Source organism: Notamacropus eugenii, chromosome 5, assembly GCF_028372415.1.
Source record: "Notamacropus eugenii isolate mMacEug1 chromosome 5, mMacEug1.pri_v2, whole genome shotgun sequence".
Taxonomy (NCBI): Eukaryota; Metazoa; Chordata; class Mammalia; order Diprotodontia; family Macropodidae; genus Notamacropus; species Notamacropus eugenii.
Window position 1 is genome coordinate 153098226 of NC_092876.1, and position 17122 is coordinate 153115347.

Here is a 17122-nt window from a genome sequence, read left to right on the forward strand (position 1 = left end):
TTCCCATATAGAGATTTCAGGCAGCCCTGACAACTAAGGAATACTTTAAAGACTGTAGAAATTACTTTCATTTATACCTAAAATGCCCCCAAAACGAATAAGGTAATTGAATCTATGTAGCATCTGAAATAATAGAAGGGAAAATTCACTCAGATCACTAAAAACCTGCACAATAATCAATGAAAAAACATGCATCCACAGCCCACATAGAAATTACTAAAAACTTGAATGATTCAGCTTCATCATCATTAAGGTTTGCAGACACTGATACCTCCTTAAGACGTTTGCCAAGTTTGTCAAGAGATTCAGGAAAATATTTCTCGTTTTTCCAAGGATGGGGGACATAACGTTGCCACATTTGCCCAGTCAGATGATTACAAGCTACTACCCATTGTTCACAAATAGTAATCCCAGCTTTCAGCTTATCTTTCACAAGATGAAAAGGATCTTCCCAGATGTTCAGAGTCCCCAACTTTTTCTGAACAAACCTTCCAAAAGAACCACCTGAAAACAACATAAAACATCTTATTCTTCAAAGGTATTCTAGATAGTTTTCTTAACTATGCCATAAAAATCTTAAACAGGACATTTTGATATCAGATATTAAAATCTCCCTAAATTGAATTACCACTAAAACCTACAGAATTTTTTTATGTAGATACTAAAATTAACAGAATACATAAATGCCTAAAATTTTAAACAATTCAAGTAAGATTCATTTTAATCAAAATAATTTAGAGTAAAAACTTAGATTAAAATAGGTTTCTAGCAACAACTTAAGTAAGTCTTCTTCAACAGTACCTATTATATCTAAGAGATGTAGCATGCGAGCTTCAGGGTAATGTTCATGTTCTGTTTGTCTCCATACATCGTCAACAGCATCTCGAGTAGTCTCCACTAAGTCCACAACTTCCAATAATGAAAGACTGTCCAAATTATAAAATTCCTAAAAAAAACAAAAGAAATTTTTAAAAAGATCAAAATTATATATAGAAAGTGATTTTAAAAATTAAAAATGTAAGGAAAAACTGAAAGGGTAAGTTAATATTTTAGGCCCTGTGCCTATTTAAGCCTAACTTCATTTGTTTTCATTACATAAGCTATGACTACTACTCTTCAAGTAGATCATACCTTTTATATAAGGGTAGCATCAATATTACTATTGTGCAAATATGAGCTGCTTTTAAGGAAAAGATTAAAAAAGATATTTCAAAAACTCAATATAAATCTACCCAAATAAGAGATAATTTGTTTTGTTTTAAAAATAAGTAGATGGTGCAGTAGATACAGCATGAAAATCGAGTTCAATTCTATCCTCATATACTTGCTGCGTGACCCAGAGCAAATCACTTACCCTGTCTGCATCAGTTTCCACATCTTTAAAATGGGGGTGGTAATAATAGTATCTACTTCCCAAGGTTGTTATGAGGATCAAATAAGATAACACTGGTAAAATGCTTAGCACAGTGCCTGACACAAAGCAGGCACTATATAAATGCTCGTTATTGTTATTATTACTGACATTGCATTATCATACTTAAAGGAAAATTTCCATGACAAGTCAAAGATTTCTTCTACCATCAGAAAAAAAGGAACCCGATGGCTCAGGAAAGAGAGATCCGATCTTTCAAGAAAGACTTCCCTCCTCACTCTAGGTTGCACTATTCCTAATGACTCTAATAGTAGTAAATACTCTAGAATACACCTTTAAGCAGTTAGAAAGCAGGCCCCATCTCAAGAAAAATACTGCCATGCAGACATTTTATTACCTGGAGTAAAAATGAATTCATTTGCCAAATTTGGTGTCAAGGCAGCACAGTTCTCAAGTTCACCAAGAACTGTGCCATTTTTAGATGTCAGTGGTCTGGGTTACTGGGAAAAGGGTGCCTAACTTCCTGAGAATACACTGTATCCTGAGTTCTCCCCACAGGTTTAATTCACCCAGTGTCTTTAACCTTTTGTTGTTATTGTAAAATTGTATGTAACTCTTCACATCCCCATTTGGGGTTTTCTAGGCAAAGGTACTGGAGTGGTTTTACATTTCCTTTTCCAGCTCAGTTTACAAATGAGGAAACTCAGGCAAGCAGAGTTAAGTGACTTGCCCAGGGTCACACAGCTAGTTAAGTGTCTGAGGGCACATCTGAACTCCAGAAGATGTATCTTCCTGACTTTAGGCCCAGTGCTCTATTCACTGTGCCACCTCCCTGCCCCAGCTTTAACCTACCTAGCCTGAAATACAGACCTTTCTCTCCCACTTTTCATCTGTGAACTTATTAACCCCCCACATGCCTGAATCCTGGTCAGCCACATCTATGCCTATTACATGCCCTCCCTTCCAAACCCCTCAACAGCCTAGCACTGACTTGATTCTATTTAATCAAGCCATATATTAAGCAAAAATCTTGCTTTACCATTTTGGACAATATAATACAGAAACCAAGACAAGGTTTGTTTATTAAATGTCAAGACACAAAAGATTAGTTCTCTTGTTTTGGAAATGCTTGTAAGATAAGAACTAAGAATACACCACAGGGACTGTGGATATTCCTTCCTATGCTTCTTGACAATGTGCTATAGATAGAAAGAGCTTTTAAGATATTTATTTTTTGCTTTTGCAAAGTAACCTGATATGAGAAATGTAATGAGTTACTTTCAACATTTTATAACTTTGAAATAAACAACTATTTGGTTTTAGTATGGAGTTAGAATAAGAAAACCTAGGACTGAGTCTTAAGGGACATTCCTTAGCCAAAAGACTGGGCAAACTCCTTTAATCCTCCAAGTCATAATTGCCTTGTCTATAAAAAATCAATCATACTACTTGTACTATCTCCCTCACTCTCTAAACCACAAAGATCTACATAAATGTCAATCATTATTCTTAGTCCCTTAGAAAAACTGATATTAAGCAATGTCAGAACAAGAGCTCAGTTCTGAAAATGTTGCTAATTATTATGACATAAAATTTATATCATTATATGTTTATGCTATGATTATACTTTCCTGGAGGAGAAAAATATTTTATGTCACCAGTAACTATAACAGCTATATAATTATTGCTGGCATTTTTATAGTGCTTTAAGGTTTGTAAAGTACTTTATAAATATTATCTCACTTGAGCCTGGAAACAATTATACAATAGAGACTATTATTATCCACATTTCTGAAGCAGACAGAAGTTAAATTATTTGTCCAGGGTAATACAAGTACTGTGTCTAAGGTCAAATTTGAATTCAGGATTCCTGACTCTAGGACCAGATCTCTACATACTGTGCCACTTACCCGAATGCCATCTGTCTCTCTCTCTCTCTCTCTCTCTCTGTCTCTCTCTGTCTCTCTCTCTCCTCTTTTCCCCATATTATGTCTCTGTCTCCCCATATGTCTCTGTGTGTGTATATACATTATATAAATTTGTAATTTTACACACACATACATATATATGTACACACATATATACACACATATATAATTATAATGAAATTTCTAGTTTCCTTCAAAAGTCAGTTCAAGTACCTACTTGTATGTAAAAATCTGTTCTGATATCCATCAGCTACTAATATCTTCCCTCCAAAAGTTTGCTTATATAAATTTTTTATGTATTCTACATGTTGTCTTCATCATTAGAATGCAAGCTTCTTGAGAACACAGAAGGTTTAAATTGTGTTCTTGTATGCCTAGCACTTAGTATGGTACCTAGTGTGTAATAGCTGTTTAACAAATTCTTGCTTATTGCTTGATTTAACTTTATCTAATTCACATAGATAATTGTATTCCCTTCAAAATATAACTGTTTAGTAAATGTTTATAAGCTCATAAGATCATAACTTTAGACCTGAAAAAGATTTAGAGACCATCTAGATTAGTACATGGACTGATAAGCTGTTACCTATAGGCAAAATCCAACCCTTTGTATGGCTTACGAGTTAAGAATGGTTTTTACTAAAAGTAAAGCTGTGTGTGTGTGTGTGTGTGTGTGTGTGTGTGTGTGTGTGTGTGTGTGTGTGTGTATAATTAATAAAACTTACTTTTGCTAAAAATAAATTTTACTTACACAAACAAAGTAAAAACCATTCTTAGCTCAAGAGCTATACAAAAACAGGGGGCAGGCTGGATTTAGCCCACAGGCACCAGTCTACTGATCTGTGAACTGCCCAATCTCTTAATTTTATAGATGAGAAAACTGAGGTCTAGAGAGCTTACCCAAGATTACATGAGCAATAAGTGACAGAAGCAGGATTCAAGCTTACAATCCTGACTCCAAATCCAATTCCTTAATGTTCTCTAATGAGATTTTATTTTAAAGTATAGGTGTCCACTTTAGCCTTCCTTACAGTACTATATTATTTAATCACATTTCTGGGAAATTTTATGTGACTTGAGTACAAACCAGGAGATTAATTCATATAAAAACAACATTGTAAAAACAAACAACTTTAAAAGACTTCTAAGAACTCAGATCAATGCAAAATGACCAATTATATTTCCAGAGGACCAATGATAAAAAATATCACGCATTCCCTGACAGAGAGGTGAAGGATTAAATATACAGAGTAAGATTTATGTTTTTGGACATGGACAATGTGGAATTTATTTTTTTGTTTGACTCTGCATATTTGTTTCAAGGATTTTGTTTTTGAGTTTGCTTCTGGTTTTTGTTTTTTTTTTTCAGTGAGGAGAGGTGGAAGGGAGAGAAAAAATGCTTGTTAATTGAAAAAAACATTATTTTTATAAAGCATAATAGTTACTAGGATTTAAACTTAAACTTTAAAAGTTTGATTAGAACAATCATTTCAGCACATAATCCAATTAGTTTCAAAGGCATACTCATAAAATATGCATTTAGTAAGTCCAACTGTACTTGAGGATTTGCTTGAAGCAATCTTGTGATTTTTAAAACTAAGGCAGATGGTTTTCTATTATATTCTAATTTATTTCTAATAAACATGTTAAGTAAATTTATTTTCCTAATAAATTTGCACGTTGTCATGCACTGTCCAGCATATATCTGTTTGTCTGTTACTCCTAAAAAAATTATGCCCTGAATTGTTTGCATGGAACCTGAAAAATAACATATCAAGTAAAACATACTCGTGCAACTGCCTCAAACAGTTCTTTAAAATAAGTGGCCCTTTCTTTGTTCATCTGTTTACTTCCACGATGTGCTTGCTCTATCCAGAACTGGAACTCATCACTTGGTGTAAGGATACCTAATGAATAAATAAATAAAGAAGAAAAGAAAGAAGAATTAAAAAACCATCAAGAGGAAAAAAAAAACACCAGAAAACTAGTTAATTTCCTAATTTTGTTTAAATTTGGAATGAAACCATTCTTCGGGCATGCAGAACTACTACAACCTTTAAAACACATTTAAAAGGAATTTTCACAATCTTCACTAACAACATAAGAAACTGTTGCTGGAGTCTAACTTTAATCCCAGCAAGCTCTATTTAGATTTACAGCGATAGGGACATCCATATGACACACAGTGGATACAGAGCACTGGCTCTGAAGTCAGGAGAATCTCAGCTCAAATTCAGTCTCTAACACATATTAGCTGTATTACCCTGGGCAAGTCCCTTAATCCCGACTGCCTCCAGAAAAAGAGATGGAGGGAGGGAGAAAGGAGAGAATGAGTGAGTGAAAGAGAGAAAGAAAGAGAGAGAGAAAGAAAGAGAGAAAGAGAGAGAGAGAGAAAGAGAGAGAGAGAAAGATTTACAGTGAAGTATTATATATGGTTTTTGACAACAATGCTACAGGGCTCACATATCAACCTCACACATCCACTACGACTTCTAGATGTTTTTATTCTGATAAATTCTTAAGTGACCAAACTTGTGTTTCCAATACAAATACATTCCAACATAAATAAACCTATCCCAAACCTATCCTTCTAAAACTTAATTTCTATTTGATTCTAACCCCTTTTTCCAACTGGAATTTTTTTTAAATTAGCATTCAAATTAATTTTAGTTTAACAGTGTAGGTAATCATGAGTAAATTTAATTTTAAATTGTCTCCAGAACCTAATCACTCAGCTAGTAAACTAGGTGCAATGATTCTTTCAGACCTATCAGGATTCAAAAAAAATCTACCTTATTACCAAGGGGTGATTTAAGCAAGGGGAAGAATGGCACCCACTAATTTCAATAATGATTTTTAAATTAAGCACCTAAAACTAAAATTAAGCATTTCTTCTTTCAGAAAACAGTTACAGACCAAAAATCAGATACCTAAAACTGGAACATTAGTTGTTCATATGAACAGTAATTATCTCTAATATAACTGGAGGTGAAACTAATTACTATTTTAGTAAACTAAAATGCATTTTAAGACAAAAGGTTTTGACTTATAGCTTTACACTTCAATTTTTATGAATTACATACACACAGATACTGAAGACTACGTTCACATTTTTCCCAAACCCACATAGTGATACTTTAAATAGTTAACTTTAACAACAAGGAGCTTGAAATCAGTAAGGTTTCATCAGTCTAAAAAGAGATCTAAAGAAAAAGATAAAAATAGATTAATGAGAGATCACAGAGATATGCCTAAATTAAACTTCAATACGTACCTCGTATGTCATCTTCCTTGAATTTCATTTTTGATAAATTAGCATCTGATCTTCGTAGCACAATACCTAACCCAGCTTCTAACTCACTCAAAAGATTCTGGAGTTTGGGATCAAAATTTTTGCTCCATTCTTGATCCTAAATAAAAACAAATAATGGGAATTATTAGATATGCTGCTGTTAAAAACATCACATTCTCTTAAAACCAAAAAAATATGTATTTAGTTTTTCCTAGTTGCATATTGTTGTCTTAATTTTGTATTTTTCAATTAATAAACATTTAATTCTTTCTCTCTCTCTCTTTCACGCCCCCCCCCCAACTTCCCTCCCCCCTGGAAAAAAAGAGACTAAATCTGCATAACCAAAATTTATAAAATCAAGCAAAACAAATTTTTACACTTTCCAAACCAAAAATATATGTCTGCATTTTGAATCCATTCTAACAAGCGATTAAAAAGTACTTGCTGTCACCTCCCCTTTTTCAGGAGGGTGGTGGCATGAAGACTATGAAAGCAAGTACAGTCTGTGCATCAACTGGCATTTCTTAAATGTCTTTATTATAAATATAATACAATTAATATAATCAATAATATAACAATCAATAAAATATTATTTTTATTATATTATAAATGTTTTTTATTATAAAGGGTCAGGAATGTGGGAAAGGTAGGGTTAAGAGCAAATGATGAGTATAATAACCAAAGGTAAGAATAAAATTTCAAAAATAAATTTTAAAACTTATTAAATTGATTTGAACATAGGATCATATATTTAATGCTGGAAGGAGCCTCAGAACCCATCAAGCTTAAACCACTCATTTTACAGATGAGAAAACTGAGGTGCAGAGGGCCTAAGTGATTTGCCCAGGGTTACACAATTAGCAAGTGTGTAAAGTGGCATGTGAACCTAAGTTGTCCTGTGGCTCATGCTCTATCGCTCTATCCACTATACCACATACAATCAATCAACTCCAAGTTTGAAATTTTCCTCAGACATTTACTATGTGACTGTGAAAAGATTCTCTTAAACTCACAGTATCTTAATTTTCTCATCTATAAAAAGGGAATGATAATAATACAACTATCTACCTCAAAAGAGAATTATAAGGAAAGTGCTTTGAAAACTTTAAATTATTCTATAAATGTGGGTCTGAGATATGCAAACATATGTATGTATGTATTTATTATAGGCATGCATACATAAAACATGCATTTACATGGCAAAGATATTTGTGTCTATATGTGTGCATGTGTGTATCTATACATGTGTGTACATATATATGTCTATACAGGCATGTGCATTATGCATATCTGTGCATGTGTGTATGTGCATGTGCAGGCATATGTGCATGTGTGCACGCACACATGTATGTGTACACGTCAAGATGTGTAGTTTCCACTTGGATATCTTTAACTATATATGTCTAGATATATTTATATAGATATGAATACACACATACACATACATATACACATACACATATATACACATACATACACACATACATCCCTAGAACGCTTCTACTAAAAGGATATCCTCATCCATGATTTAGCCTTTTGGATAATATCTACTATAAAGAGGGAAATTTCCATTTCATCTTTTCCCCATTTCTCTATCTGGCAATGCAAAGTTTACCTTAAAAATTAACTATAATAGAGGTGAAACTTCAAATAAAAACAGAAATAACAGCTACTAATAATGATCATAATGTTTAAATATCTATATTCTTCCAAAAGTGTATTTCTCATATTATCCAGCTAATAATGAAGCCTGTATAAGGAGACAACCTAAACATGTCATTACATTGTTCTAGAGAATTCAGGCTCTAGTCTCAGAGAACTGCTTGGATGGACTTAGAAACCACTTTGCTCTGGGTGACAGGGTCTATATGTGTCAATACTTGAACTCAGGTTTTCCTGGCTTCATTTTCACCACTCTCTCCACCACGTCATACAGCCTCTCAATGGAGAAAAATGGAAATCATATAACCAATAAAGCATACTACTCACTTTTAGCAACATTGGTGCAAATACTTGCCGTATTGCTTGATAAAGGGAATTAATAGGTGAATCTAACATAGATGACACAAGAATGTTATTGTGCACATTATCTTCTGTAATAACTTCAGGTCGAAGTTTAAAAAACACCAACACTTTGTCTTTTGTGTCTCCAACATCAATCTAAAAGGATCAAAGAGAAGAGTTTAAATATTTTCACAGCTATTATATTTTGAAAAAATATTTCCTAAACTCTATGTAATCATTATATCCCTTAAAGAAAAGTAAAAAGTATATTTAAAATAAGTAAAATTCAAGAGTCAATCTATTTCTGATCCTAACAAACCTGCGTTTGTGAAATTTAACCCTTCTTTTTTTGTATAACTATATATATGACCTTTAATTTCATCTATTTATGGAATTCTTGATGTGGAAACTTCCTTTACCAAAGCAAATCAGCAAACCCTCTCTAATTTTCCTCAACAGTATTAGAAAGTTCCCAGAAATTACAGAATCCTACAGCTAGGGCTAGAGGGGGCCTCAAGCCATCTAGGCCAACACTCTCATTTGAAAGAAAGGGAAACTGAGAGGTAATGAGACTGGTCCAAGTCACAAAGCTATTGAGTATTAAGAATCAGCACTCTAACTGGAGATCTCTGGATGGAGAGTTGGCATTCTTTGCCCTGGTCACATAGCAAGCATCTCTATGCCATGCTACCTCTCTATCTCAGTATATGCCAGATATTATCAAACCAGAATAAATGCTATGCATGTTCTCTACTCTTTTCAGTCAATTGTATAACTCTGAAAATGTAGTCTACTCTAGAAAATCACCTGCTAAAGCTTTTCCCCTTCTTAGATTTTCATCAAGGATATCTTCAGTTTATACATACACTATTCTCTTTTTTTTTAATTAATTTTTCAGTTTTCTACAATCACTTCCATCCCCTCCCCAAGATGGTATGCAATCTTATATGGTTCTACATATACATTCTTATTAAATACATTTTCACCTTAGTCATGTTGCATAGAAGAATTAAAATGAATGGGAGAAACTATGAGAAAAACCAAAACAAAACAGAACAGAACACAAGACAAAATATTCTGCTTCATTCTGCGGTCCAATTTCATAGTTCTTTCTCTGTATGTGGAAGGCATTTTGCCTCAGGAGTCCATTGGGAATGCTTTAGCTCCTTGCATTGCTATGAAGGGCCAAGTTTACCAGAAAATTTCCTTGTACACTGTGGCTGTTACTGTGTACAAAGTTCTCCTGGTTCTGCTCCTTTCACTCAGCATCATACATACACTATTCTCAAATATTTTATAGATGTAAAAAACCAGGCACAGATCACAAGAGTTAATGACCTCTTAATTGCCTTTTTAAAGTCTATGACCTTTTTATTCTATCAGAATCTTTCCCTTGACACTCATTCCTTAATGCTTTTTAAATTCTTGTCATCTCCAACAGATTTCTTCTAGATATATTTAGTCATCCAGTCTCTCCTGTCAACTTCATTTTCTAAAATGTCACATCAGATACTTAAGAAGCAATGTGGCAGACCAATTTATCATTTATTACACATCTATTATGTGCTAGCCAGCAGGGCTGCAGATACAAAGACTAAGAAGAAATAGTCCCTGCCCTCAAGGAACTCACATTCTATTGTGAGGGAGGGGGGAAATGCAGACATATAAGTATATGCAAGATTCACTCAAGATAAACATCAGATAAATCTTAGATAAGAAGGTACTACTATAGCCTAGAAGTCCAAGAAAAGGCCCCTACAGAAGAATGATACTTGACTGGAGTCTTGAATGAAGCCAGGGATATCAAAAGGTAAAAATGAAGAAAGAGAGGCATGGAGGACAGTGAATACAAAGAAGTATGGGGGATGAGTAATGAGAATGAGAAACAGCAACAAAGTCAGTATGGAGGAGTGCATACAGGGAGATCAGAAAGGTAGGAAGAAGCCAGATTGTGCAGAACTTCAACTGCCAAATGGAAGAGTGTGTGGAGAGGAAACAGGGAGCCAGTGAAATTTATAGGAGGCTGGGGGAGGCTGGCTGTATGGTAAGATCTTCATTTTAAGAAAATCACTTTGGCAGGGATATGAAAGAGAGATTGGAACGGAGAGGCTCAAGGACGAGAAACCATTTAGCAATCTATTGAAATAGTCAGGCAAGTGGTAATGGAGTCCTGAACTAAGAGGTTGCCTGTGTGAGTGACAAATTCCAGAGATGTTATGGAGGGGAGTAAAATGACAAAACCAACTGACAGACTGGATATATGAGAAGAGTGGGAGAAGTGAAGGATGGCTTGAAGGATGTCAGTGCCCTCAACAATAACAGGAAAGTGAGGTGGAGCCAAGATGGCAGAGTAAAAGCAGGGATTCACCTGAGTTCTCCCCCAAACCCCTTCAAAAATCTTCAAAAAATTACTCTAAATAAATTCTAGAGCATCAGAGCCCACAAAAACATGAAGTGAAACAAATTTCCAGCCCAAGACAACTTGAAAGGTCAACAGGAAAAGTCTGTTGCACCAGGGTTAGAGAGGAGTACCAGCACAGACCAAGCCCCCAAAAACCGGAAGTAGGCCTCTTGGTGACTGAATTACTGGCAGCAGTGGCAGTTTCCAGACCTCTCAGTCTACAGACATCAAAGACAACTGAAAAGGTCAGCAGGAAAGGTCTGTTGCACCTGGGTGAGAGTGGAGCACAGTCCAGCACAGGCCGTACCAGCACAGCCACAGTCACAGCAAACCAGGAGTAAGCCTTGGGAATCAGCAGTAGCTGTGGCAGCTATAAGAAATGATGAACAGGCAGACTTCAGGAAAACCTGAAAGGACTCACATGAACTGATGCTGACTGAAATGAGCAGAACTAGAACATTATACGCAGTAACAGCCACAGTGGGCGAGAACTATTTCTGATAGACTAAGCCTTTCACAGCAATACAAGAATCTAAAACATTCCCAAAGGACTCTTGAGGCAAAATGTCATCCACATCCATAAAACAGAAATAGAAAGAACTACGAAATCAGAACACAGAATGAAACAGACTATTTTCTCTTGTGTTTTGTTTTGGTTTTTCTCATGGCTTCTCCCATTCATTTTAATTCTTCTATGCAACATGACTAACATGAAAATGTGTTTAATAAGAATGTAGAACTCATATATGATTGCAAGCTGTTTTGGAGAGGGAGGGGAACGGGAGAGGGAGAAAATTTAAGACTTATGGAAGTGATTATTGAAAACTAAAAATATAATGAAATTTTAAAAAAAGAATACACTGATTACCTCCTGAAAAAAATCCCAAAATGAAAACTGCCAGGAATATTATAGCCAAATTCCAGAGCTCCCAGGTCAAGGAAAAAAAATGCAAGCCACCAGAAAGAAACAATTCAAGTATCATGGAGCCACAGTCAGGATAACACAAGATTTTGTAGCTTCTACATTAAATGACTGGAAGGCTTAGAATATGATACACCAGAGGGCAAAGGAGTTAGAATTACAACCAAAAATCATCTATCCAGAAAACCTGAGTATAATCCTTCAAGGGAAAAATGGACATTTTACAAGACAGAGGACTTTCAAGCATTCTTGATAAAAAGACTAGAGCTGTATAGAAAATTCAACTTTCAAATTCAAGACTCAAGAGAAGCATAAAAAGGTAAGCAGGAAAATCATAAGGGACTTAATAAGTTTAAACTGTTTACATTCCTACACAGGAAGATGATATTTGTTACTCATAAGACCTTTTTCATTATTAGGGTATTTAGAAGAAATATATATATAGACAGAGGACACACATGTGAGTGAAATATGAAGGGATGATATCTAAAAGATAAATTTAAGGGGTGAGAGAGGAATGTACTGGGAGAAAGAGAAAGGGAGAGGTAGAACGGTATAAATTATCTGACATAAAAGAGGCAAGTAAAAGCTTTTACAGTGGAGGGGAATAGGGGGAAGGTGAAGGAAGATGAGTGAATCTTACTCTCACCAGAATTGGCTTAAAGAGAGTATAACATACACACCCAATTGGGTACGGAAATCTATCTTACCCTACAAGAAAGTAGGAGGGGAAGGAGATAAAAAAAGGGGGAGGGGTGATAGAAGGAAGGGCTGAGGGAGGTTAGTTAGAAGGAAAACACTTTTGAAGAGAGAGAAGGCAAGAGTGAGAAGAATAAATGGGGCTGGGGCAAATAGAATGGAGAGAAACACAGTTAGCAACAGTAACTGTGAAAATAATTTGAGGCCAGTTTCTCTGATAAAGGCCTAATTTCTCAAACATATAGAGAACTGAGTCAAATTTATAAAAATAAGAGCCATTCCCCAACTAATAAATGATCAAAAGTTATGATCAGTTTTCAGATGAAGTAATCAAAGCTATCTATAACCATATGAAAAAAATACTCTACCTTACTACTGATTAGAGAGATGCAATTAAAACAATTCCAAAGTACCACCTCATATCTATTAGAGTAGCTAATAGGACAGAAAAAGTAAATGACAAATATTAGAGGGGATATGGGAAAAATAAGACTTTAATGCACTGGTGGTAGAGTTGTGAACTGATTCAACCACTCTATAGAGCAACTTCAAACTATGCCCAAAGGACTATAAAACTATGCATACCCTTTTACCTAGCAATATCACTACTAGGTCTGTATCCCAAAAGAGACAAAAAACAAAAAGAAAAAAGACCTTTATGTACAAAAGTATTTGGAGTAGCTCTTTTCTGGGGGTAGTGAATTAGAAATTGAGAGGTTGCCCATCAACTGGGGGATGGCTGAACAAGTTGAGGTATGTGATTATGATGGAATACTATTGTCCTATAAGACATGATGAGCAGTATGCTCTCAGAAAAATCTGGAAAGACTTGTATGGGCAAACACAAAGTGAAAAGTACTGTGTACAAAATAACAGCAATATTGTAAGATGATCAGCTGTGACTGACTTAGCTATTCCCAGCAATACAATGATCCAAGACAACTCTAAAGGACTTATGATGAAACATGCTATCCATCTCCAGAGAAAGAACTGATGGTGTCTGAACACAAATTGAAGCACACTTTTTTAGTTAATTTTTCTGGAGGTTTTTTTTCTTGTCTATGTTTTCCTTCACAACATGACTATTAAGGATATATTTTGCATGACTACACATGTGTAACTTATATCAAATTGCTTGCCTTGTCAATGAGGGTGGGTGGGGAGGGAGAAAGAGAAAATGCAGAACTCAAAGTTTTAAAACGAATGTCAAAAATTGTTTTTACATTTAACTGAGGAAAAATAAAATAATAAAAGCTACAAAAACAGGAATGGGGACGTGCAAAAGAGGGAGAAGGGTCAGAAAAACCATAACAAAGTCTGTTGTAGACATGCTAAGTCTGAGATACCTATGGATATTCAGTTGGAAATATCCACAAGGTAGGCAGTTGATGATGTGAGACTAGAGGACAGGTAATAACTAGGATATATCGATGTGAGAGTCATCTATATAAAGGAAAGAATTTAACTCATGGGAGCTAATGAGGTAATCAAGGCAGAATGTGGAAAAGAGAACAGGGTCCAGGCCAGTGCCTTGGGATACAATCACAATTAATTGGCATGACATAGATAATGGAAGAGTGAAGAAAACTGAGGAAGAGTTAGATAGGTAAGAAGGGAAGCAAGTAAGAGCAATGTCAGGAAAACATAAGAGGAGGAGGAGAGGGAGTCAAGCAAGAAGGAAGAAAACAGGCATTGATTAAGAACCTACTATGTGCCAGGTACTGTGCATTTTACAAATATTACCTCATTTTATCCTCACATCAACCCTGAGAGGTGGGTACTATTGTTATCCTCATTAAATAATTGAGGAAACAGGTAAATAGAGAGTAAGCAACTTCCAGGATCACATAGCTATAAAGTATTTGAGGCCACATTTGTATTCAGGTGTTCCTGAGCCCAACCTAGTGCTCTAACTACTGCACCACCTAGCTGCTACCTCTAGGCCAGCAGTATAAAATGCTACAGAGATTTAGAAAGATGAAGATGGAGAAAATGCCAACAGATTAGCAATTATTTCATTGGTAGTTTTGGCAAGTTTTAGTTGGGTGATAAGGTTAGAAGTCAGAATACAAAAAGAGAAGTGGAGTTACCAAGAGTTAATTTTTTAAGAGTTTAACTAAGGAGAAAAAGACATAGGACAAGAACTGGCAGGGATGTCCAGACTCAGAGCTTTTTTAAGGATGGGGAAAACAGAGAGGTATGTATGTAGGCAGCAGGGGAAAGAATCAGCTGACTAGGAAAAATTTTAAATGAAAGACAAAAAAAGAATATGCTAGAAAAGATGAGACACTGGGATCAAGGGTACACATAGAGGGGCTGTCCTTGGAGAGAAAGTATGCCTCCTCAGCAGGGAAAGAAGTATAAAGATAGAAACAGTAGAATATGATACTGAGGGGTTACAAGGAGGAGTGTAGAAGATAGATATCAATGACTTTACTTTTACTTTTTCCCCAGTGAGTGTGAGGCAGTCTTCATCTGAAAGGGAGGAGAGGCCGTTGGAAAGGTTGAAGAGAGGGGAAAAAAATGGAACATTTACTGTGACGAGTGAGATAGCATATGAATTAGAGGGTTTTTAAAAATACTCTGTGCAGTGAGGGCCCAACTTGTTGGGGATGGAAGCTCAATTCCATGTGGACAGTCTCGGGCGGGTAAAGGTGGGAACTTCTAAATCTTAGAGTTCTCATGGGGCCCCCCAGAAAACAGCAGGGAATCGAGGAGTGAGACCAAGCTATCTCGTGTATTTCTGACTATTCCCGTGAGAAACATGATGGGAGAGAGCTCTCCCCACCCTCAAGATTGGCCCGGGTCTGGGCACACCTATTGTTATCTAACAGGCACGGTATTCAGGTGCAAACTACATGGCCGGAGAGCTTAATTAGGGTCAGGAAAGCCTGAAGGCGCTCTTAGCGCGGAGGGGCCCTGACAGGACAGAAGGCTCCGTTTTTCCTCTCTTCACTCTCCCCTCCCCCTCTCTCCCCACTTACACTTCTACTTCCAATGTCTTACCGTAAGATCTTGCCTCCTTGGGAGATTTCTCTCTCCCTCCTAAGGAAGAGCTCCCCCTGCACATGTAACCAGGACCCTGAATAAAGCCTAACCCTTGTTCGACTCCGGAAAGTCTCTTCTCTCATACGTTTATCTGGTTTGGCCAACCGAAGACCTGGGACAGGTAAGGTAAGACTCGGGTAGCCCTCAGGCCTCTAGGCCTGGCAGTTGGCGCATCCAAACAGGGACAGGAGCGCAGATATCCTGGGTGGCTGGGACACCCGGAAGGGGCTATGAAAGACGCGAGTCCCGAATCCTAGATTCGGAAGGAGAGAAAGAGTGTGTAGCTTCCCACACCCATGGGAAAAGGGCAGGGATGGGGAATCAATTGCCAGTAATAAAGCCAGAGGAACAGGAGGTCTGGGCTGAGATACTTTACAGGGAATGCAGGGAGGCAGGGGTCACTATAGAGTTAAACGACCTCCGAGAATTTTGTAAAAGGATCTGGAAGGTCTCTCCTTGGCTCGAGCAGACCGGAATATCAAGAGAAAGATGGGGAGCGGTCGGAGAACAAATGACCGCTTATGAACAACAATGCCCCGGGGAGCTGGAGGATTTAGATTTCCTGATATTCAGTGTGATTAAAAGTCTTTTGGAAGGCCCAGAGAGACCAGGGCAGGAATGGAATGAGAGTGGAAGCGGAGAGAGGGGAGGGGAGAACCCTGGCAAGCAGAAAGTTAAGGAGTGTAGAGAAAAAATAGGTTCGGAGCTCCATCTAGCAGATGGGAAAGGCGAGGCAGGAGAGCACATACCGTGTCTTCCCTCTGCGCCTCCTTATAGCACGCTCCATACTGGAGCGGATAGGACCTGCCTTAGTGGTCGCTCAGTACCCCGGCACTGGAAGCTCAAAGAAAGCCAGAGACCAGTGTGGGGAATAGGAGGGTGCCAAAATACCTTAGAGACAATGCACCCAGTAAAGTGGGAGGCAGAGGATCGCCAAGGGACCGTATGGCCGTTGGTGATTCCAGGACTTAGTTTTAACATCTGGGGCAGAGACATCATGAGCCGCCTGGGGATGAGGCTATCAAATTTTTAGTAAGGGCCATTGCATTTGCACTGGAGTCCCCACCCTTGAATTGGAAGTCAGACACCCCGATTTGGGTGGAGCAATGGCCCCTGACTCCAGAAAAACTCCAGGCACTACAAATACTGGTTAAGGAGCAATTAGCACCCTGGAATGCTCCTGTGTTTGTTATAAAGAAAAAATCCGGGAAATTCAGGTTCCTTACAGATGTTAATCAAGCATTTGTAAGCACCTGGCAGCAGCAATACCAAAATAAACAGCCAGTATGCATTCTTATCAACTTCACCTTAAAGGTGATCCTCGCTAAACAAAAAAGGGGAAGAGGTCGCCTAACACAATCAGAGCTTGATACAGCTGTGTATACACACAATTTTTTGCATATCTCAAAAAACTCACATACTACTCCAGCTATGAGACATTTTGTGACTATTCCAC

At 36.9% G+C, this 17122-nt stretch overlaps 1 protein-coding gene across 6 annotated transcripts in view; it reads right to left on the reverse strand.

Annotated features, from left to right (window-relative positions):
• The window catches only part of DYNC2H1 (dynein cytoplasmic 2 heavy chain 1), a 413209-nt gene that overhangs the window by 382588 nt on the left and 13499 nt on the right, over positions 1 to 17122 (reverse strand). For all 6 annotated transcript variants that reach the window (XM_072611238.1, XM_072611237.1, XM_072611242.1 and 3 more), the window contains exons 2-6: positions 8582 to 8752; positions 6575 to 6710; positions 5089 to 5207; positions 802 to 946; positions 272 to 504 (exon numbers count right to left, since the gene is read on the reverse strand). In XM_072611238.1, coding sequence (XP_072467339.1) covers positions 272 to 504; positions 802 to 946; positions 5089 to 5207; positions 6575 to 6710; positions 8582 to 8752 — 804 coding nt within the window. The remainder of the gene's footprint in view (positions 1 to 271; positions 505 to 801; positions 947 to 5088; positions 5208 to 6574; positions 6711 to 8581; positions 8753 to 17122) is intronic.